The sequence below is a fragment of the Haliaeetus albicilla genome, chromosome 10, assembly GCF_947461875.1.
Source record: "Haliaeetus albicilla chromosome 10, bHalAlb1.1, whole genome shotgun sequence".
NCBI classification, from domain to species: domain Eukaryota; kingdom Metazoa; phylum Chordata; class Aves; order Accipitriformes; family Accipitridae; genus Haliaeetus; species Haliaeetus albicilla.
In genome coordinates, this window is record NC_091492.1 from 38,355,661 (window position 1) to 38,377,755 (window position 22,095).

Here is a 22,095-nt window from a genome sequence, read left to right on the forward strand (position 1 = left end):
GTTTAAGGATATTCTTTACGATGTGGATGTCCTGAAGAAAGATGCTTTTACAGTTGTGCTGTTATTCTTCCTCCTTTTTAGCTAACTTTAGCCAAATGTGAAAAACTAGACCTAATAAAATTCTGGAGGTTAATGGAAGTCAATGGCTAGAGGAAAGCAGAGTCATATCAATGTTTGGATTTACTCCAAAAGCATTGAAGGCTTCATTTGTGGGAATATTGGAACACCCACATTAGTAGAAAACAGTATTTTTATCTTCTCTTGTTGCCTAGTGTATTAGTTGGCAATTTAAGTTGTTGCATGGAGGATGCAACAGGATGATATTGACTCAAGGAGTGGAGTTACATAGAATATTTGGTATATGGCTAGGAAGAGGATTTTATGAAAACAAAATTTCTCAGTAGATAGGCTCTGCTTTTGTGTTTGGGGTGTAGGTCTCACTGGACTGTCTGGCCTGACATGGTGAGAAGAACTTTAAGTTAAATGAAAGAAGACGTGTGGGAGAGACTTGATTCATCACCATGTCTGTACGCAGGAAGAGGAGAATAACATACATAAAGAATATTAGAGGGGAAAATGATGGACAGCATAGAGAAGGAAAGTATTCCACTTGATGAGAAGAGTAATTGGATAAGTAATTGGTGAAAAGGCTGTGCTCAGTAAAAGAGCCAGAAAGCTGGGTGTGGCGTTTATGAAAGAACTGAGATACTTGCACAGTAATGCAAAGAGCGTAGCCAGCAAACCAGAGGAACAAGAACTACTGGTGTAAGATGTAAAAACTCTATTATGCCTGTAACAAAAAATTGGTGGGATAGCGTTGTGACCCGAAATGGGTGTTGAAGGGCTTGTGTTATTTATTTAGAACTGTCAAGAATAAGGACAGGTTGGTGTGCTGGTGTGCATGTGAATGATGTGCTGGAGTATAAAAAGGAATAGCATGAATGAAAGTAAATCCGAGGCCAGAATAGGTTTGGAAGAGTATGGTTTTCTTACGTTGGGGAAAGCAATACATATGTGACCAGTCATAGGAGATACTAAGTCCTGGGACATTGACTGGGGAGCTAATGCTACTAATAATAGCACCTAGTCATACTCAGGAGTGATAACTTTCTTCTTTGGCCACTGAATTAATAAGAAGTGATGTAGCTTTAAATTTAGAAGATACTTTTAGATTTAGATGAGCAATTGCAAGATGATTCAGCTAAATTTAAATACTTTTTAATTAAGGTTCTTAATTTCAATAAAGACAACTGAATACTAAAAGAACTAGTTAGTGAAGCCACCTGGACTTGTGAAACTTGGAGAATTAAAATATCTTTAAATTAAAAGGTATGAAATCCTTCTGAAGCATGAAAAGAAAGCTTGCGAGAAAGGGCTCAATCTGGTTGGGAAGCTTGTTACTTTTCAGCCTTTGAGCTACTAATGGCACACTCCAACGTGAGCAAGTTGGAAAAAAGATCAATGGCAGCGAATTAGGGTTTTGTGGTGGTGTTGAAGGTGTGTTTCGATGAATACTTAGTCATGTTGGTATTTTCCAGGGTTTAATACAAAGCCATTGTAAGTTTTTTGGCACTGTTGGTTTAGTTCACTTTTTTTAGGCCTGATTTCATTCACGTTAGTAACAAAGCTCCTATTAAAATAAGAGGATCATTAATTAATAAATTTGTTTGGTAATTGTGTGTTGTCTGAAGTACAAGAAACACCGCAAACCCTAAGACTTTTTTGTTAGAATAATTTCTTCTGGCATTTTTTTCAGAACACAATTAAGCAAGACATTAATTCATTGACAATCTGAATAAGTGTATGAAATGGCTACTTTTGCTAGACCATATGTTTCTCTGAAGATAGTCATCATAGCTGTTTTTATTCTTACTGTCTCTTTTCAGAATGACTATTTTCCTTTAAAACATGGAATTCCTTTCAGTCCCGAACCTGCAATGTGTAAAGTGCTATTCCTCCTGCCCTCCCCACTAGGCATGCAAATGTTAGTGGAATCTGCAGCAGTGATTACCCTCAGTTCATCTCACTAGTAGACTAAAACTGTTGGCTGCTTACTTTTGTGAGCGTACTAAAAATTGCTGGGAGGGTTTATGTAGAATGTACCTGCAACTGTCTTGTACTTAAGCAGTGGAGACTCATGAAATTTGTGTATTGTTCCGTATCGACACTAATTGATCCTAAAAATAGTTTATCCCAAAGCGGTGTATTCTGTGAAATGGTAGAATCAGGCATTAATATCTTAAACAGGGACTTTTACAAATGGGAATTTATTATTTCTACTCACTTCCTCTTACATTTCTATACAAGTAATCAAAGTAGTAACATAACTTTTCCACCTTTATGAAAGTTCTGTATTTAAACCCATAAGAAGGAAGGACTCTGCAGTTTACCTTTTACTGCTCATTGGACTTCCAGATTTGCTTCTAGCAGAATATCAGATCAGTTTCTCCAGATACCCTACCTTCTTTGCAGGCCTTCTGGTCAAAACTAATTTTCAGCAGTATGAGTGGAGCGGGGTTTAGTATAGCTCTGACTGTTTACCTGTGGTTTTTTCCTGCGCTACAAGCTTGATGTTTGTTTCTGTTATGTATGAACAGAGAATGGATGTCTTAAATTCCAGTGCCTTTCATAAATCCTATCCATACCAGTTTTTCAGCTTGCAATTATATTGGTGATCATTCTGTTTCCTTAATTCATTTATTTAAAAAAAAAAAAAATAGAGTTCTTCCCAGGAATAAGTGATCAGATTGTGCCATCAGCTGCCCTTGGGCTTCTCCTAGCATCTGAATTTGAAAACCTTCATCTTGCTCTGTAGTGCACATCCTTGCCTAATGCCACATTCTTCCTTTATAAGGTATTTCTTAGTACTGTTTTCTAGACCTGTTTGGTCAGAAACAGGAACACTGGAGAGTTTCAGCAAGCTGAATTCTTAGTTGTTCCCCCCGCCCCTCCCCGAGCCCACAATCAGTACTGGACAGCTGGCCATCCTGCTGGTGGTGGTGGTCCTGGGGCAGCAGTTGCAAACAACGGCTAGCAGTAGTATGAGCTGCCCTGTAGTTCCATGGCAAACAGTACAATTTTACATGTTTTTGTTGAGATTGGGAGCCTAATTTCATGCAGAAACAATCTTGCTAAGAAGCTAACTGTAAATGCTGATCTTGAGCAATGTCATCTTGTATGCTGTTCTTAAGGTCTTCCCCAGATACCGTATCAGGAGGAAATGTGCAAGCTTGGAGGTCGCTCGCCCCAGCACATACACACTGTATCTATCATCTTTGAGTCTGCAAAGTTTCCTTTGTGGAGCCAGCTGAAGGTATGGCTGGTAACTGATAAAGAAGCAGCTGCAGCACACTGTTTTGCAGTGATCATAAACAGCTTTGTGTCTTGTTTTGCCAAGGATATTGTGTTTGGTTGAAGTGACTGTTGACATTTGTGCACTTTTCAGTACATCTCCTTCCTTAAAGCTAGGTAATAATGATAAAAACCTCTGATCATTTTCACACCTTTTCTGAGCCCTTGCTGAACTCCTATATGATGCATCCTTTTTACCCTACTTTGTGGTGTTTAAATTATAAGCTCTTTACTGTCAGTCTGCTACTTTGAATAGTGCTCAGCACAGCAGGATGCTGTTCTTGGTTGGCATCTATTTCCTAGCATAATACAATTGATAACGCAAAGCGTGGAGCTGCTTGATCTGAGAAGAATCACTCCTCTCTGGGGACTCCTGAACTGTATTTCCAAGTCTTTAGGCACAAAACTGGATTTAATCCTGAACTTCGCTCACCTCTCAAATTACCAGATGCAATTAAAAGCTTTCTAAGCTTTTAGTAGGTAATATGCTGGACAGAAAATTTGAAGCTTAGGCGACAATGCAGCTTCATATGTAAATTTTGAGAATCTATGTGTTTAAACAGGAATAACTTGAATCTTGGAACAATAAGATAGGACAAGACCTGGTTGCTTCACAAACAGTTTAATTTTGACATAATTTGACATAGTACATCCATCCTTGTGAAGGGTTTGGCTTGAGTAACTTGTCATCTGTGACACAGTAACTCTGGAAACTAGTTCAACTGCCCAAAATCCAATATTCACCCCTTTATGAGTTCTGACCCTACAAGGACCTCTCTATATTACAGTCAGTGTCTTCTGTCTGCCCACCCTTTTTTTGGTGCAAAGCAGACCTTGGCATGTGTGGCAGATTGCAGTTTCTCTTCTAGCTCCTCCGAACACAGTTTTCCATTTGGCGTCATGTTTGTTCCCCCATGCAGTGCTGCTCGGCACGCGTACGCTCTAGCCTGTTCCCGTCTCGGCTGGTGCCAGGTCTCACTTTTGTGTGGTCTCAGCACCTCGGCTTGCGTTCCATTTGCACTACTTGGCTTTTTGCTTCCTTTTACTTGGTTTGACTGATGGAGGCACTGAGGGGGACGAAAAAGGAGCTTTCTGCTCTGCTTGCGTGCTCGGCTTCCCCTAATGAGACACCATGTGCAAAGGAAATGTTGCTGAGATCCTGTGGATAAATGCTGCAGAGTAATCTCCATAGATGTACTCAGAAGAGTATGGACAATGTAACTGAATTCCTCCCAGCCTCTATGAATAACAGACAAGCTCATATTTCTTTTAGACTTAAACTTGACTGCATTTGCCCCCTCTGTTTTTTCTGTGTCTCCAACAGGAACAGCAAAACTTGTACACATGGCACAAAGGTTTTTCTGTGAGTTAGCAAGTTTCTGTGTTTTGCTGGCTGCAGTGACAGCCCTTGTTCAACTAAAAGGTAGTTAGAAATGTAGCAAAATTTCTTCCCCTTTTAATTTCTTAATTTTTGTTCTGAACAATTGTTGAACTGTTCAGATTCAGATCTGAAAAAGTTTACCAATATAAAATGTAGCAGGAGCCATCCAGCATGGCAAACTTCCATTCTGAATTGGTAGCTTGAAGTTTTAAACAACTGAAAATAGTCACAGAATCATCAGTGTTGGGCAGCTTTCTTGATGTATAGCACTATACTTAGACTGCAGTCATGCTAGAGTGAATTAGATAGCAACAGTAAATTGGAAAGAGTAGGGTGAATACTAATCATGACTTGATCCATTTGGAAACAGATTGGAGGATGCTTGTGTCTACCATGCTATAGTATTTGAGGGGAGAAAAAAAATTGTGCCCCATGAATTTTTCCTTGAACTCATTTTTCCCTTTTCCCCACCAACTAACAAGCAAGTTACATTTCTAGTATAATTATACGAAGTCAAAGGAAACAGAACTATGTGTCTTGGCTAGTAAAAATACTACTGTTGCTGTTATTGCTTGTGGTTGTAGTATCTAGAAGAATAAAGGTTTTGGAAAATAGCTGATCTTCCAAATTTGATAGCTTTCAGAATATTAAGTGTGCACATAAGCAATAAAAATGATGGCTTTTCCTTTCTGAAACACTCAAACATCGTTAGGATCTGACCGTCTGGCTTAGGTTGTTATCTTAAAGCTTAGTCCGTGGCACTGTTATTTTTAAAGATAAAAATATTTTTATAAAGAAAGCAAGAACGGCAAAGTAGATAGAAAATTCTTCTGCAGACTATTGAAAAAGTACACTAGAAAACCGGTCCAATTACACCTTTGCCACCAGAATCTGCAACGGCTTTTCATGGCAGTCAAGTGCCTTAGAAGCTTGTTAGCATCTCTTTCTTTATTGCCCTGGAAAAACTTGTCATTGTTGCTGTTCTCGGAGACCGAAAATTCAGGTCAAATAGAAGCAATTTAATATTTGAAGAGCACCAGTTTATTAAGCAGCTGACAGTGTTGGGCTTGAAGGAGAAGTGACTTGTGGCTGCTTTCTGCCTCTTCAGTCCTGCCTGGTTTCAGTGGCGAGTCTGCTGACATGGGCAGATGCTGAGGAAGGAATGAGTGTCCTGCTTTCTGGGTGAGGACTGATTGAACTCACTTTGTGTGGGATCTGTGTAGCTGTTTTTCAAAGCATCTGGCATAAATTCTGTCAATTTAAGATGTTAGCCGAAGTAACCCTTTCTTAACCTCGCATGTTAAAACCTGTGAACTTCTGTTTTATTCTTGGGGGAGGTAAATTGTTAAGTCCTCGTGGGCGTTCTGTTTAGCCGTGGAGGGTCAGCCATATGGTGTTGCATCTGCTCTCACTTCTGAAAGGGAACTAATTCTTCATGCGTTTGGTTCTTACTGGTTCTTTGGGTTTAGTTGTTACCATTTAATGCCATGGGAAAATAGAGCTTTCCCGTGTTGAGCTCATTTCATCTTTGATGTAGCATTCTACATTAGTTAGTGTTATTTTTAAAGTCTTACTATAATTAAAGATTTGCTTTTTTAGTGTCTCAGTATTGCTCTGAAAATCATAGTGTAAATAATGTTACTGAACCATTAGGATTAAGAACAGTCAGATGCTAAAACTAAAAATAGATTAGCCTCTAAAGTAATAAAAAATAATCAGTGATCTTCATTGTCAAATTATTTTACCATTTTGTGTCCTTTGAAATGTATGCTAACTGAATTTTTTGGCACTAACTTCTTACCTGTGATAGATAGTGTATTCTAATATTGAACGGTGGAATTACTCCTTTATTCCTGTAAGGCCATGTGAGTGTATTATGCACAGCCATTTCTTAATGGGTGATCTCTATAGACATGTAATTCCTAGGATAACATGATAATTAAATATCCCTTGCTTATCCCATTAACCCAGGGCAAATTCAGTATGCTAGAGCCAGATGAATGCAAAGCTACTCTGCTGTTCCTGGGCTCCAGCTAGTGACTTTTTTGCTCATCAGTGCTAACATTTGTTCCAAGGAGTGCATTGTTTGATGGTGGATCTTCTGCAAGTCTTTGCCCCCACATAATACACTGAGCAGTCTCCAACTCTGGGTTTAAATTATGAAATTTCTGTGGACCTCTTGCTTTTTAAAGATAGTCTGAAAGGAGAAAGTTTTATTGACATAGTTTTGAATACATTTCAAACAGATGTAGTTAAACCCATTGAAGAAGACTATGTAGCTCCTCTTTATTTGGTATCATGACTGGCTGACTTGGTTTAGCTAGGCTAAATAGAGCTAATCAGCTTTAAAAGAAAATAAGCTTATTTTTTATATAGAAATGAATGTCTGCATAGCTCTCTGTGCTGGTTAAACTCTATAAACTTTAACAACATCTAGTAATATTAAATAACATACTAGTAGATATTTCTAGTGTTTACATTCTTGGGTTCTTAATTTTTCTCTTTTTAAGGTTAATCTCTTGTCTCCAAATTAGTCTTTCTCGGTGCTCATCTCTGTCTTTCTCAAAAGTTTCTCCCCACCACCGTGCCAGCCTTCCTACTTAGGATCTTGCTAGTTTGGCTGGCTATGGCCCATCCTGCATCATCTCCACCTGAACTGTGTGCTCCTTATTTACTCCTGGTAGGCATGTGGAGCCCCCAACCCCTTTTCTGGAATAACACGTTGCACTGTATTCTTCCTAAGTTATTGAATCCAGATGTCACGTATGCCTGTTAGAAGCCCTGACACTGAGATGCGGGTGTGTAAGTTTTTTGTTTCAGAAATAATGATCTTAACATTTACTCTGGGAACTTGAGAGTGAATGAAAAATCTTGTTCTTCTGGCTGAAGATAGGCTTCCTTTCCTGGCTTTAATTTTGTCCTAGATCTCAGAGAATGTGCTGGGAAATGTATTGGAGAAGTTGTCTTATATCATTGAACACACAACTAAGAAACAAAGCAGCTGGAGAGTGGGTAGTTCTGTAAACAGGAGCAGTTAAAATGCACTGGGGATGATGCATTTGCTGCAGCAATTGAAATGACGAGCATCAAGTCCTTTGTACAACTGCAGGCTGTTGAGAATCTGCCAAAATATTTCGCTAACTCTGCAAGACTCATGTAATGGCTTGTTGGTTCTTTTCAATTGTAAGTATTTCGGTTACGTACCATGTAGAATGGCCAAGCTGTTATTTCAGGGATCTACCATCTTTGTTTACATGACTGTGTTACTTATATATGTCTTGAATTAAAACCCAGAGAAAGTTTAATAAAATGAAATCTGCCTTTGCATCTTTCACCAGTACTGACTATTCCTTCTGGTCCCCAGGCTTGACAGGGGACCAGCGAACTTACCATGGGAAGGAGAATGTGGACTCCAGGCACAATCGAGGGAGAGGAGGAGAGACAACCCGCTTTCACACTGTCAATGTGGCACAGCCTGTCCGATTTAGCAGTAAGTTGCAGACTGGGAAATCTGGGCCATCTTTCTGCTAATTAATTTAGCAATTTAGGCTAGCTATTTTTAAGGAGAAATTAATAGATTTTTTCTGTTGCATAGCTTTTTGACCAGATTTTATTCATGTGCAGTGCTTTTTAAGTTTTTTGTATGTTTCTCTTTTATATATGTCCCGTTATATTGCATAGTTTATATAGCAGTCTAATACATGCGAAGAATTCTACTTCCCTAGTAATCCTGGTTTCATGAAACCAGAATTGCAATTTTCTGTTATAACTCGTTGCAATTACAGAAAACTAAGCCCATGGTTTAAGTGATGGTTTCAGCCTGCAGCAGGGGTGATGGTCTAGCCCTTGCCTCTTGATGTGGGCTTGCATGTAGGTTTGTTCCCCTGGAAAGTGGGGGGAAACCAAAATTGATTGCTCTTGATTGAAGTAATTTTGAAGATGATCTTAAAGATGTTGCACTGTTACTAGTTAATTAAGGGCATCTCTGATGATGTGAGTTTTGTATCCTTTTTAATAGGAAAAATATTCTTTAGGGAGTGGGGAACTTAAGGAAATTCTTCGCTTGCTTCTCTGAAGATGAAGTATGTAACGCTTGAATGGGTTTTGCCATGTTACTCCCATCGATTGGTCAGAATTCTTCAAAAATACCACTTCAGTGTCATCCTATGCTCTTACCTGCAGCACTACTGGTGCCACTGTTGGCATCCTAGTCCCAGCATTATCTAAGTGTCCTTCCCACTGATGATAGCTTGTAGTGACTGCTGCCTCTGAATCTCTCCCGGCCCAAAACATCTAAGTCTCTCCTGCCTTCTTCCTCTTATCTTGGTTCCCTCTTTGCTGCAGGGATCATCCAGTGATTTGGGAATGTGAGACAGCATTGATTAATTAGCCTTGGAGGGAGGGATGGGACAGGTTAGGAAGATGACATGGGGGGGAAGACAGTATAGCAGTAATTGGGAACAGTTGCTTTGGAAAAAGACAAGTGATTAGCAAAAGTAAAAGTTCACCTCTGTTGATTTTTTTCCTTTTTTTTTTTTTTGACAAAAATGCTTATTAAAATAGATGTTTTGATTTGTCATAGATTCCAGTAGCTAAAATATCTTAGTAAAATTTAGAGGACAATAAAGCAGTTTAGAAATTGATACAGTAATATCTTAATATGCTCTGCAGTCTGATTGATACTGTATTCTGTTCCATCTTAGTGATGTGAACACTAGATCTTAAAAGATCCCATATAAATGGAGAGTGAGGAAAGATATTTAATTAAAGGACCTCAAATCTAAGTTTGTATATTGTTATTTGATGATAGAGATCCCTGTTTCTGAAGGGAATAAAGAGGCTTGAGAAGAGGAACTGTCTGAATGCATGCAATGAATGTAAAACAGTTTGTGAATTTAAAGTTCCTTCCTTAAGTGTTGTGCAAAATTAATACTGCAAATACAGGTGCTAAAATAATATTTCATGTCTGTTTTAAATTTCATCTGCCTGTCTGATTCTCTCTGTTAGTTACCCATAACCCCGAAGAATGCCAGTCAAAAGCCCATGGGTCTGTTTCATCAGAAATGCCTCAAGGCTTTTGTTGCATATTCCCTCAATTGAGTTAACTGAGAAAAAGTAGAGACAGCAGTTCACACCATTATCTTCTTACTTCCTAAAGATCCTTTTTGCAGTGATGTTTTTCCAAAACAAACAATAATTGCCCCAGAACCCCCACTGTGTTTAGTGATTGACTGTGGGAGCAGGATTATGTGAATACTACTGAGACTGCTTGTAAAAGTAGGTTGAAAACTTTACAGCAAGTTGGATGTATTGCTAACCACCTAATAGAAAGACAGACTCATTAAATTGGCCACCTGTTTGTTTTTCTTCCTGCTTCTTGCTGCTTGTTTTGACTTGGATTGATCGAAGTGATTGGATTTATAAAGATGTTCAGGGAAATATCTCCCACAGCAGATCATCAGTCTTAATTAAAGACTCTAAAGGCTGTCACAGTGCAATGAAACATTACTAGGACTTGCATCTTTTTAAATACATTAAAAAAAAATCTTCCATTATCAAAAGCTGTAGTAAAGTAAGTCTTCTGTGATTTGTAATGCATGCATCTCTTCCTGGTGACGTGAATTATGCACAGTATGTTGTGTGTACACGTCCAAGTGATTATGCATTGTGTTGTCATAAACTGATGAGGATGCATTATCTTGAAGATCCTAATTTGGGGGGAATGGTTTCCCTTCTATTCTTCATGTTTCCTAGGAAAGTGCCCAACAGGATGGCACCACTATGAGGGCACAGCCAGCTGTTACAGAGTGTATTTAAATGGAGAGAACTACTGGGACGCCGTGCAGACATGTCAGCGGGTGAATGGATCCCTCGCCACCTTCACTGCAGACCAGGAGCTAAGGTTTATCCTGGCACAGGAGTGGGACTTGGAAGAAAAACCATTTGTAAGGAAGGACCAGCGTAGGTGAGTAGGAAGGAAAGGACAAAGATCTCATATTACATGAATGGTTTCTGTGTAATACAAATACTGGTAGTTTAGTTTGCTTAGAAAATCTGATGGTAAAATTGACTGACTTCAGGTTAATAACCCAGTATGAACATGCTGGTTGACTGTTCGGCAGTGGCCATCTGTATTTTATGTTTTAATTAACAGGTAGGCTACGATTCAGCAGAGTCTTTTTATCTTCAGGCTGTCTCAGCAACATACTGGTATTCTTGAACTGCAACAGGGAAGATGGATTTTACAATGACTTATTGCTGCACTACCTTGTATAGAAATAATACTTTAAATTTTTCAACAGGATATTTGTTTCCATTAAGTACCAGTAGCTCTAACAAGGACTGCAAGTTTGAGATAAGGATGAAGTAAAAAGCCATTCTGAGTTTCAAGAACTATGTTCTGGTGTCTTTAGATATTTCATTCTGTTAGTTCATAACAAACACAATTCTTTTTTTTTTTTTTGCCTGTGGGTTTTTTGTCAGTCTCATAGGCTGCCATGACATCACCAGGAGTAGTTCAGTAATGGTGTATTCTGTCTCTGGAGAGTTAGATGGTTTGATCAAGAACAGTCTGACATAAGTTGTATATGTTTATAAAATATTTGACTTCTGGAAGCTTTTGTGTGGTTTTTGTTTGAGATACTGAAGTGCTGCCATAACAGCAGTGTAAGGTCCTTATTATGAGTAGAAATAAGACATGGTGAGTTATTTCTAAACATTGAAAACTATCAAGTGTTTTCCTCTATTCCTCGACTGTAGTCTCTCTCTACATTGCCAACATGTGGGCTGAAATGTTGAGAAAAAAGTCATCAGAAATGGGTTTGAAAGGTAGCTTTTCTTTAAAGTCATTGGAATGTTCAATGTAATTTATTTTAATTTGTTAATATGTTTTTGGCTTGTTTCTTTAGAATCTAACTTAATTTTTTTTTTAGGTTCTGGGTTGGATATCAGTATGTGATCACCAATCGAAATCACTCTCTAGAAGGTCACTGGGAAGTAGCTTATAAAGGTGGGCCTCTCAAATTATTACTTAGTTAAATGGCCTATGGAAACTATCTCAAAGCATGAATATTATTTGCAAGAGCAACATAACTTCTTTTAGTGATAGTGTTGAAATAGTATAGGGGAACTGCTGTGCTTTACAGTATCAAAATGGAAGAGTTTAATACTTGATACACACGTCTTATTTTCAAGTGTAAGAAGTTTCATAGTTTTTCACATTGACGTCTTGTGGAAAGAACGTGTTTTTCAGTTTATTTGGGCTTTCCCCTTGATTAAGCTGAGAAAAAGGAAACTACTCTGTAGTTTCTTGTTCTCTGTGGTGAATGTCTAAATGAACTGCTGATTCCTGATTCTAGTATTTGCACAGACTAGTGTAGGATATTTGGGGGTTTTAGCTTTTTAAAAATTAGATTTTTGTATACTTAAAAAAAAAATCTTGAATTTTGCAGAATTGCCCAGATTTTTTCATTTTAAAGTACTTTATGTAGCTTACTTAAACCAAGACAAAATTTGCCTAATCCCAGAAATAAATCCAGTTTATATGAAAAACTGAACATTAATCTGATGGGCATCACTGGCTGAACTTTTTCAGTTGCAAAACAAGCAGCTCCCTGTGCTGAAAATGCAAAGTTATGTTTCTATACCTTTTATTTTTAATTCAGTTGAGGGATTAGTTAATTTTGAAGTCATCATATGAATGCTTACGTGTAGAATTGAATGTCTAAATGCTGTACTGGTTTACATAATGGAAAATCTAAAACAAAGGGTGTTTTTTTTTAAGCATCAGCACTGTGAGTTCCAGTATAGCATTTGAAAATTAATCTGAATAGTTTTCTTCTCATACACAATTTTCAGTAATGGAAAATGTGGAAGGAAAACTGTCCATTAGGTACAGATACATAATTATGAATGGAATTTTGCTAAACGGTTAGGTCTTAAAAAATACTTCCTTTGACACGTGAGAAGCAGTAGAACCCTGCATAGCTTTCTAATGACAGTACTTGTTTACTGTGCTGCCATGCACAAAAATATTGATTTCTTTTGTCATTAAGTGGACAGAGTTGACGGAATACTCAGAGCAAACTGCTGCTTCTTGTAAAGGCAGGAGCATTTTTCATTAGTTCCTTAAAGTAAAGCACCTAAGGATGTCTTTGGACAGCAGGGGAAAGGGAGGGAGAGAAGTCCAGCTTCTCATAATAGGGATTTCTGGTCTGGACAAAACTGATTATATAGGTAGATTTCTCCTGTGAAGCCCAAGGGGAAAAAAACCCATTCTCCTTAAAAGGACCTTTCTTTATGTTCGGAAAGTTGACTGCACTGCCATCTGCTGACAGAGTGTTTACAACCAAGGAGGCAGAAATTACAGAAAAGTCATGATATCTTAAGTTTTAATTTGATGCCTTATATAAATTTAAGCCTTCTCAATATCATATCTTCTTTTGTTTGCAAGTTTTCTATTTAAAGGAATATCTATATGAAATAAAGTACATAGTAGCATTCAGCAGCTTCTGAAAAACTTAAGCTTTATTTACTTGTAGTAAGGCAGACTCTGAATTCCTAATATCTGTTTGAAAAGTGATTTAGGGTCCTATAGCTTGGAAACTTTAATCCATTATTGGGAGATGTGGAAGGTAAGCCCTCAAAAAAATGATAGCAGAACCTAGTTGCATTTAAAAAAAAATAAAAAATAAACAAACAAAACCCTATCATACCTAACAGCATTTGAAAGGACCGTTGTGTGAGAAGACTATGTAATATGCTAACTGCAGGAGCTGTTAAAATCAATGTTTAAGCACGTAGATTTGCAAGTAGGCTTCTGAAAACGTATAAAATAGGTTAATTTTCACAATTGCTGTGTCTTGGTCTCCCATTAATCTCTGCAACTTTGCATACTAGCAGATTTAACAGTGAAGCAAGACACCGGTCAGAAACAACATTTTAAAAGTTATAAAATTCCCTCAACACCTCTTGCGCTGTTTGGAACCCATCACAATACGGTCTGTTAAAAATTATGTGAGTTGGAAGGACCAAATAGTCCATAGCACCACTGCAGCAGCAGAAGCGGCATTGCAGCCTTGTTCTCCGCAGAGCACCGCTCTGCGCTCTGAATGAGCGCCATGAGACGTGGCGGAGCGGCTCGGCAGCGCGCAGGATAGATGTGCATGCACCTCTGGAAGCGCTAGTAGTAGATGCTTGGAGCGCCAGGTGCAAGACTGGTATGGGTTCTTGCTCCACTGGTAGCAGGTGTGGCCAACCTCAGCGTTGTTGGAAGGGGTGCATAACTACTGGCAGGCAAACCCCATCGGACCCTGGAAAGCAGCGTTTGTAGAGATATCAGAACATCACTCCTACTGGTGCAGAATGACAAAATTTCCCAGTACCTTGAAAACAGCAGCCTCTTCTCTCTATGAGTCACCCCTTCCCTCCCTGCTGTTTGCCTTCCCCCGGAGGAATGTTGCTAATGGAAGCTAAAGCTAGAGGACAGTAGCCTTGTAGCAGAGTTGGTGTGCATGAAATGAGTGACATTAACAGAGCCTTTCTAAAGCTTTGCATACCCGCAGGCTGCTTATATCAATGCATCTTGTTCTAGGCTCTTCAGAAGTATTTTTACCCCCTGACCCTATCTTTGGTACGGCTATGTCTGAAAATGAAAACGTTCTTTGTGCCCAGCTTCAATGTTTCCATTTTCCTACCCTTCGGCACCATGGTTTACACAGCTGGTATGCTGAAAACTGCTATGAGAAATCTTCATTCCTCTGCAAAAGGAGTAAGTTGGTTTTAGTTCAGCGTTAACTGTGTTGCGTGTTTAAATATGCATACAACTGGTGTGGGGAAACTGGGTGGTTGTCAGCCACAGTACAGATTTTCACTAAAAATGATTGTTAAGCAGCTATGCCAGCCCCAAAATAAAGTATACTTAAAAAAAAAAAGTAAAAAAAAAAAAAAGCCTGCCTTATTAATAAATACTATTCTTAAATTATTAACCTCACATGAAAGTGAGGAAACACTTATTCCTGGTTTATTTTGAATATAGCAAATTCTATTAAATTCGTTCCAGCCAGTTATTAGAGTTAGGGGGGGGGTTAGAAAAAGCAAGTGGAGCTACTGACTTAAAGTGGAAAAAAAAAGACTTTCATTCTGTATCTTGCATTTCTTTACTCCAAAAGTTTTTATACCAATAGAGGTATTGGCAGTATTTTCAGGTAATATTTAAGATACCCGATATAGATGGTGCTTCTTTGCAAGGAGAAAAGCTGTTGAACTTTTACTGCAGTTCTTTAAGTTTTTCTCATTTGCTTTTTCTTTAAAGCAGGGAAGAAGACTTGCAGATGGCAAGGGAGGAAAATTCAGCCCTTCTTTGCCTGCTTTTGTACCTGAAATATTGAAAACTAGGAAGACAGGATATTGCCTTGTCTACCTTGATATGTAATAAAATCTTGGAATCTGATATTGAAGGACATGTGTTTAGTCAAAATGATGATCAAAATATGACCTTTTTGGTAATTTTGGGGGGGATGATGTAAGGAAGGCAATAGTGCTGCCAAAACGTTAACCAGAGGGTGAGGGTATCAGATGTATAGGTTGAGCAGAAGAAAGCTGTGTCTGATTTTGGGCCTCACGGTACAAGAAAAATGTTGACAAGACCTTGACAAATAGAGGTGAGTTCAGCGGGGGCCAGCAAGATGGTAATGTGGGCTGCAGTGCCTGTCCTTTGAGGTGAGGCAGTGGGAATGGGGCTCCTTCAGCCTGGAGAAGGGAAGGCTTCCAGGGGACCTGGTAGCAGCCTGCCAGTACTTACAAGGAGGTTATTGAGAAGATGGAGCCAGGCTCTTTACAGTGGTGCGTGGCAGGAGTCAAGGGATGTTAAGTTGAAACAAGAGATTTGAACTGATGCTAGGGAGTAATTGTGAGGGTAGTCAAGAGTGGAACAGACTTCCAGGGAGGTTGGGCATTTTTTGACCAGGTTGGATAAAACCCTGAGCAACCTGTTGGGACATCGTAGCTGACCCTGCTTTGAGCAGGAGATTGAGCTGGAGACCTCCTCAGGTCTATGCCAGTCTGAACTTTCCTGTGGACCCTCCTAGCTGACCTGTGTGTAGGTTGGAGGGGTAAGGCTACCCTCCCGAAGCAGTTGCTTCAGCTGGCAGGTCCCAGTGCTGCCGGTGTTCCCTCTCTCTGCTTTTGGTACCTGCCTTTGTGTCAGTGGGAGGAAAGGACAGTGGGCAGAAGACACCTAAACTTCCTTCGCTGGGCAGGGATCAAGATGCAGCTAGGGCAGTGGAAATACTATTGCTGGTTTCCTTTTTTAGGCCTGGCCTGTTAAGAGTCCTTCAGACTGGCCCGGAGAAGATCCAACTTTTCCGAAGTGCCAGGAGAGAGGGAGGGAGCTGCAGCAGGCATTGAGAGTGAAGCTTAAACTTCTCAGACCACTTGTTTTCCCATGTCTTGGAGAGGATGCCTGAAAGTGTGTCAATTCCATTAAATACTTAAAATTCACTTTGTCAGTTTTGAGCAGTAAATCATCCCTGAGTGCCTCCACGCTATCCATCATCTACCCCACTCCTTGGAGATCCATTTTCAAAGTTTCTTTAATGTGAAGGCATGGCTTTTAACTGGTGGTCTGCTTATGTTTACAAATCACTTAATGTAACAGAATAAACTGGACTCCTGTCTGGCAGGCTCACAGACACTTGGATATTGATGTGTGTTTCTGTTCTAGGCCAGACTTGCGTTGATATCAAAGACAACATTGTTGATGAAGGCTACTATTTCACTCCAAAAGGGAATGATCCCTGTTTGAGCTGCACGTGTCACAACGGTGAACCTGAAATGTGCGTGGCTGCTTTGTGTGAACGGCCCCAGGGGTGTCAGCAGTATCGCAAAGACCCTAAGGAGTGCTGCAAATTTACATGTTTAGACCCAGGTAAGAATTTTGTCAAGAAAAATGAGTTCAGTGCTCAACTTGGTTATCTTTGGGTATAACTGTTTGAAATGATGCATCTTCTCAATGCCTCAACATTGCTGGGTACAAACCCCCTGTGGGAAAAGACCTTGAATCATGGGAAATGAAACACTTCAGCCTGGGGCTAGAAATAATTAGTTATCCTTGATACTGCTTATACAGGAAAAGCAGTAGCTTATTTTCTGTATGGAGGTTGACACTACTGTGGATTTTTAGTAGAGCGTCTTGCATGGTTCCTTTGTCATGTTTAGCTGTCATGAAAAGAAAAGACTTTTCTTTTGAGCACTAATTAAGCATCTTTTTCTGGACGTGAGCATTTATGTGTGTGCAGGTTTGTATGCAGGGATTTACGTGGGAAGCAGAGTTTGTAAGTTATATAGAGTTTCAGTAATAATCGGGTCACGCAACCTTGCTTATTGGGTTTGGCATCTCAGTGCAGCTTCTTGTTTTGGATCAGTAAAGTCTTCAGTTGACTCTGACTGAACTGTTTGTCAGTCACCATTTGGGGATGTAGATTTTCAGAGGGTTATTTTTCTGTAAAGAGACTTGTGAAAAGAAATGTATCTTACTTGGAATTTACTGTGAAGGCGGTCAAATACCGGAGCAGATTGCTTTGTGGGTCTCCATCTGTGGGGATATTCAACACCTGCCTGGACTTCTGGGCAACCTGCTCTAGCTGACCCTGCTTGAGCAGGGGTTGGACTAGATGATCTCAGGAGGTCCCTTCCAACCTCAACCATTCTGTGAAACTGTTATTTCCTGGTATTTTAAAAGAACCTAATCTTATCTGAGTGTACTAAGAAACTGTTGTTCCGAACTCCTATGGAAAACACGGAAGGACAACTCTTCCCATCAGAGGCTTCTATTTCAGTCTGTTACAAAAAAGGGATGCTTCTTGGCTTCCAAATTTGCAGTCTTTCTTATTTGTTTTAACTACAGAAGTTAATCATTAAAGGTCACTGGCTCCACCTTGCTGTCATTCACATTTGTTCTGAGGATTAAGCTTAACAGATGTTTGTAGCTAGTGTTGCAGGTTGGTTGGTGAAAGAGTGGGGGAAAAAGCGGGAGTCTTCCTCCCACTCTTATCAGCAGAGTTAAGACTTTGTCTTCACTTTTTTTAATCTTCAGGAACAGTGTCAGCAAAGCATCAACCAGCAGACAGGATAAGATGACCTGGGATAACCTCGTGCTGTGTTCTTTAATCCTTGTTTATTGCTGTGGGTCTTAACTATTTCATGAATACTGATTTAAAGAGTGTATTTTACCACATCCTTTCTGATCCTTAAGCTCTTCTTTCTGTACTGATGCTAAATAAGAGTGTTTCATTATACTCTTGCCTGAAGTGTTCTGGTTTTTTTAGTAACTTAGTTTTTTGAGAGAAGAATCATCAAGCAGTTGTCAAACTTCCTTCATAATGAAATTATTTCAGCTAGTGATAAACACTGAAATTTTTAAATGGAGCATTTCAGTTTTCCTTGTGGGTGTTCATAAATGGCTGTTCCAGATGACAAAATTAATGAATTACTTTCTTTAATCAGCATGTATTTATCTTTGTCCAATTCTTGCATATATCTTCTCTAAGCTCTGTTGCAAAGGAAAGAAAACAGTTTACTAATCAACAGTTCAGTAAATGAATCATCCAAGGAGAGACCAGGGGGAAATAAATCCTGCTGTTGGGTTGGCAGGTAATCAGCTCTTGCAGTGTGAGTGGGTGAGCAATGATTACAAGTGGATAATGAATATTACTCAAGGACTTGGTAGTAGGGGAGTTTTTCCAGTGGTAGGAGTAAGCCGAGCAATCACAGCTATACTCTCTTGAAAGATGCTTCTCCTCATTTAGTTGAAGATAAATAGCAGAGGAAAATCTTTCATGTACTAATACTGAAACTGAGGTAGTCTGTCTGTTGCTGCTCCATGGATGTGGTAGAAAATATTTTTCTTTGTGGCTTTTGTTTAGACAGACCTGCAACTCTTATTTGTGAAAAGGTAATAAAAGAAGTAAAATACTTTGAAAGAGCTCATGGTGCAGAAGCTTTTCCAGTGACTCAGCTGGTGCAGTTACAGGGTATTACTACTGTATTGAGTGTAAGACAGCTTTTCTGAAATAATCTATTTGGTTTTATGTGGGTTGGAAATCTCTGTGATGACTCAGCTTGTTCTGTACAAGCTGGGTCTTTGTCTTTTTTTTTAATCTAGGACTTTACTTGACAATAGTTTATCCAGCCAAACAGGTTGAACATTAGGAGCTCTCGCAGGCTGGGAGCAGTGTGATGGAGGCCTGAGATGCCCCAGAAGGTTCAAGAACTGCACTTGTAGCTGGCCTAAGGAGAATGCATGGAAGTCAGGCTTTCTGCGTACGAGTGCGTCATGCTTGCCTGTGTGTATATGTTACTTAAGTCACTTTAAGGCAGTTATTAACACTAATTTATGATGCTCATGAAGTCAGCATGGCCATAAAATGGAGGAGGAACAACGGCAGGTCTGTGGTGGTCAGGAGGGTGTGTTGGTTGGTAGGTGTGTGACTGCATCAGTTTAAGCTCTGACAGTAAGAGTTGCTAAAAGGTTTGACAGCACAGAGGCTTTTGTACTGTGCAGCCAGATTTCAGAGGGTGTAATGTTCGAGCTCTGCGCATAGTGCACTATTAAATGAATTTCTTGTTGCTAAGAATGCATTACGTAATAAATACCAGCCTGTTAGCCATGTACTTTAACGATGTATAAATTAGGTGGATTTTTCTGTTACTAGCATTTGTAGCAAGTCAGTACTTAAAATTTTTGTGAGGCTTTTAGCTTTCTTTTGTAAGGAATCTTTGATACAACTTTAGCTGCTGTTAATGACAGGAAAAGTATAGGGAGAGCTCTTGTGGCTGTGGTGGGTGCGGGAAAGAAGCGGCCAGGATCTGGCCAGTTGTGTGGTGGCACTGCGGTGGCTGGGGAGAGGGGTTTGTACCTGGTAGTGCTTGTATCCTGTAGCAGTAGGTGACCAGGTTGTGCAGCCGCTTTATCTGTTTCTTATCCACACCTGACCTGGGAGTGTTTCTCATTCAGAGCTCTTTAATGGGAAATTGGTGCAAAGAACTCAGCATAGTCATTTTTAGGTCATTTTTCTTTGTGTGGAATATCTGTATGTGCGCATGCTACTTAAGGATAACCAAGTGTGATTAGTTGAATTGTGGAAAAATTAATACCTCTCATGTCTGGCACTGTTGGAACAGTGGTAATTTGCTCGCAACAGCCTTCCAAGTGTGGATCTGGTTAGCAAAGGTATAGAGCTTTGCTCAATGGTATAGAGTCCTAGGCTCCTGGGTCTGTTTCATGTTCTGCCACTTGCTTTCTATGTGATTCTAGGAAAAGATTTTAATTCTTGTTTACCTTAATCTCTTCAGTTCCTGAAAGATGATTATCATGTTGATTTACTTTTTTAAGGTATTTTTAGTTCCTATCATTTAATGGTGCTAACCAGTGTATCAATGACATACGGAATTTAGACAACCACATCTTGGTGATAATGACAGTGTTTAGAGATTCTCTTGTTGGAAATGTAAAAGTTAAGATGTCCAGAAGTCACGTAGAAATAGTGTATAGATACGCTAGTTCAGGCCTTTGCTGTCCTCTTTAGTATAACATCATCAGCTATGCCAGAGGTACAAGTGGATGTGCAAAATGCCATTAACCTTTCCTTTTTCTTGTTTTCGGAGACCTGAAGCCTTCAACATTTTGTCCCTTTTGCTGATTTAAGGTATTTTTAGAAACATGTAGATGTTCTTGCAATAAATAGATAAATCACCTGATGATTCATAATTTTCTTAAATTTTTGAAATATGAAGTGTTAAACCAGGCTAATGAATCTCCACTCTGCATTTCTCTCTGCATTACTGACAGAAGAACATCAAGAAAAATGAGTCTTGAGCAAAAGTAACAGGCTTCTCTTATATGTTTTATGTAACAGATGGCAACAGTTTGTTTGACTCAATGGCTGGTGGAATGCGTCTGATTGTTAGCTGCATTTCTTCCTTCCTCATCCTCTCTCTGCTGCTTTTCATGGTCCACCGGTTACGCCAGAGGCGGAGAGAGCGCATAGAGTCTTTGATTGGAGCAAATTGTAAGTAGCCTGTATCTGTAATGAGTCTTGATCTAAGTAGTGTATGTGCTTCAGAATAAAGAGAGCAGAAGAAATACAAATCTGTGGAAAACGTCAGTGGAAGTCTGGTTATAGATTCTACTCAGTACTGTGTGCAAATGTAGCCCTGTGCTGTCTGTCTGAACTGGTAATGATTTGTACAAGTTTTGGTTCTCTGAACCACTCTACATTCAAAGAAAAAACGTTTATGTCAACACTTATCTTGTGCCTCGTGCTTATTAGTGATAGATTGATGTATGTAAGGGTGAGAAATGTCATGGTCTTGCTTGACTATGCCTGTGTGTGTGTCTTGGTAGATTCTTCAAACTTGAACTTTTTTAGCCAATAATGGAAAAATATTTTTTGTTTGTATGTGGTCCGAATCTGAAATATCTTTTATGTGTGAATGATCTCCTCAGTTTGAAGAGGTTAGATTCAAATGTAGATGCGATGCAGGACAAACAGGCTGGGAGCAGGTGGGCCCGGGTATCATTGTGTAACTGCAGTGAGTTGACTTGTATAGGTTATGTAGACTTTTTTAGGTCTTCGAGAGACATGAGTTCCTTGGGTGTGAAAAGTGGAAAAAGGTGTTGAGATCTGCCTTAAATTGAAGAAGAAAGCATGGGATAAAGTCACTTACTATCTCTTCTTCTCTCGAAATAGTGCACCATTTTAACTTGGGCCGCAGGATGCCTGGTTTTGATTATGGTCCCGACGGTTTTGGAACTGGCCTTACTCCACTGCATCTTTCAGATGATGGGGAAGGTGGGGCATTTCATTTCCACGATCCACCTCCACCCTATACAGCTTACAAGTATCCAGATATTCAACATCCGGATGACCCACCTCCTCCTTATGAGGCTTCTGTCAATCCAGACAGCATCCTTTGTTCCACTCCAGGTACACAGGCAATAGCTTCTCTTTTCTTCCTCTTTTTCATTTTGGCTAGAGGGTAGATTTTTAAATTGTTTTTTAACTATAATCATATGTTTTAGTGGTTGTGATGGGAAAAATACATTTCACGATAAAATCTCCTATTTCTGTGATGGAAAAGTCTTTTGTTAAAATGTGTCATTAAGCTTGGTTTTTCTCAAAGGTTCTTTGGATCACCTAAATTACAAGTGGAATCCATGCTGCAAGCAGTTTAACTCTTAGGCCTTGCCTATTTTCAAGCCTTACCTTGGATGAGTTACCTGGTTACCTAGTTTCCACTATGCTGGTGCCTTTTCTGGTCTTTTGGAGATAGGTCTGTAGAGATTGGTATTAAAAAGTAGAACA

General features: G+C 39.4%; 1 protein-coding gene across 4 annotated transcripts in view; it reads left to right on the plus strand.

Annotated features, from left to right (window-relative positions):
* DGCR2 (DiGeorge syndrome critical region gene 2) overlaps positions 1-22,095 on the plus strand; it is a 50,295-nt gene that overhangs the window by 22,664 nt on the left and 5,536 nt on the right. For 2 of the 4 annotated variants that reach the window (XM_069795093.1, XM_069795095.1), the window contains 7 exons: positions 8,097-8,222; positions 10,478-10,697; positions 11,665-11,741; positions 14,325-14,501; positions 16,455-16,658; positions 20,647-20,799; positions 21,481-21,717. In XM_069795093.1, coding sequence (XP_069651194.1) covers positions 8,097-8,222; positions 10,478-10,697; positions 11,665-11,741; positions 14,325-14,501; positions 16,455-16,658; positions 20,647-20,799; positions 21,481-21,717 — 1,194 coding nt within the window. The remainder of the gene's footprint in view (positions 1-8,096; positions 8,223-10,477; positions 10,698-11,664; positions 11,742-14,324; positions 14,502-16,454; positions 16,659-20,646; positions 20,800-21,480; positions 21,718-22,095) is intronic. The other 2 variants (XM_069795094.1, XM_069795096.1) reach the window with 1 other exon arrangement.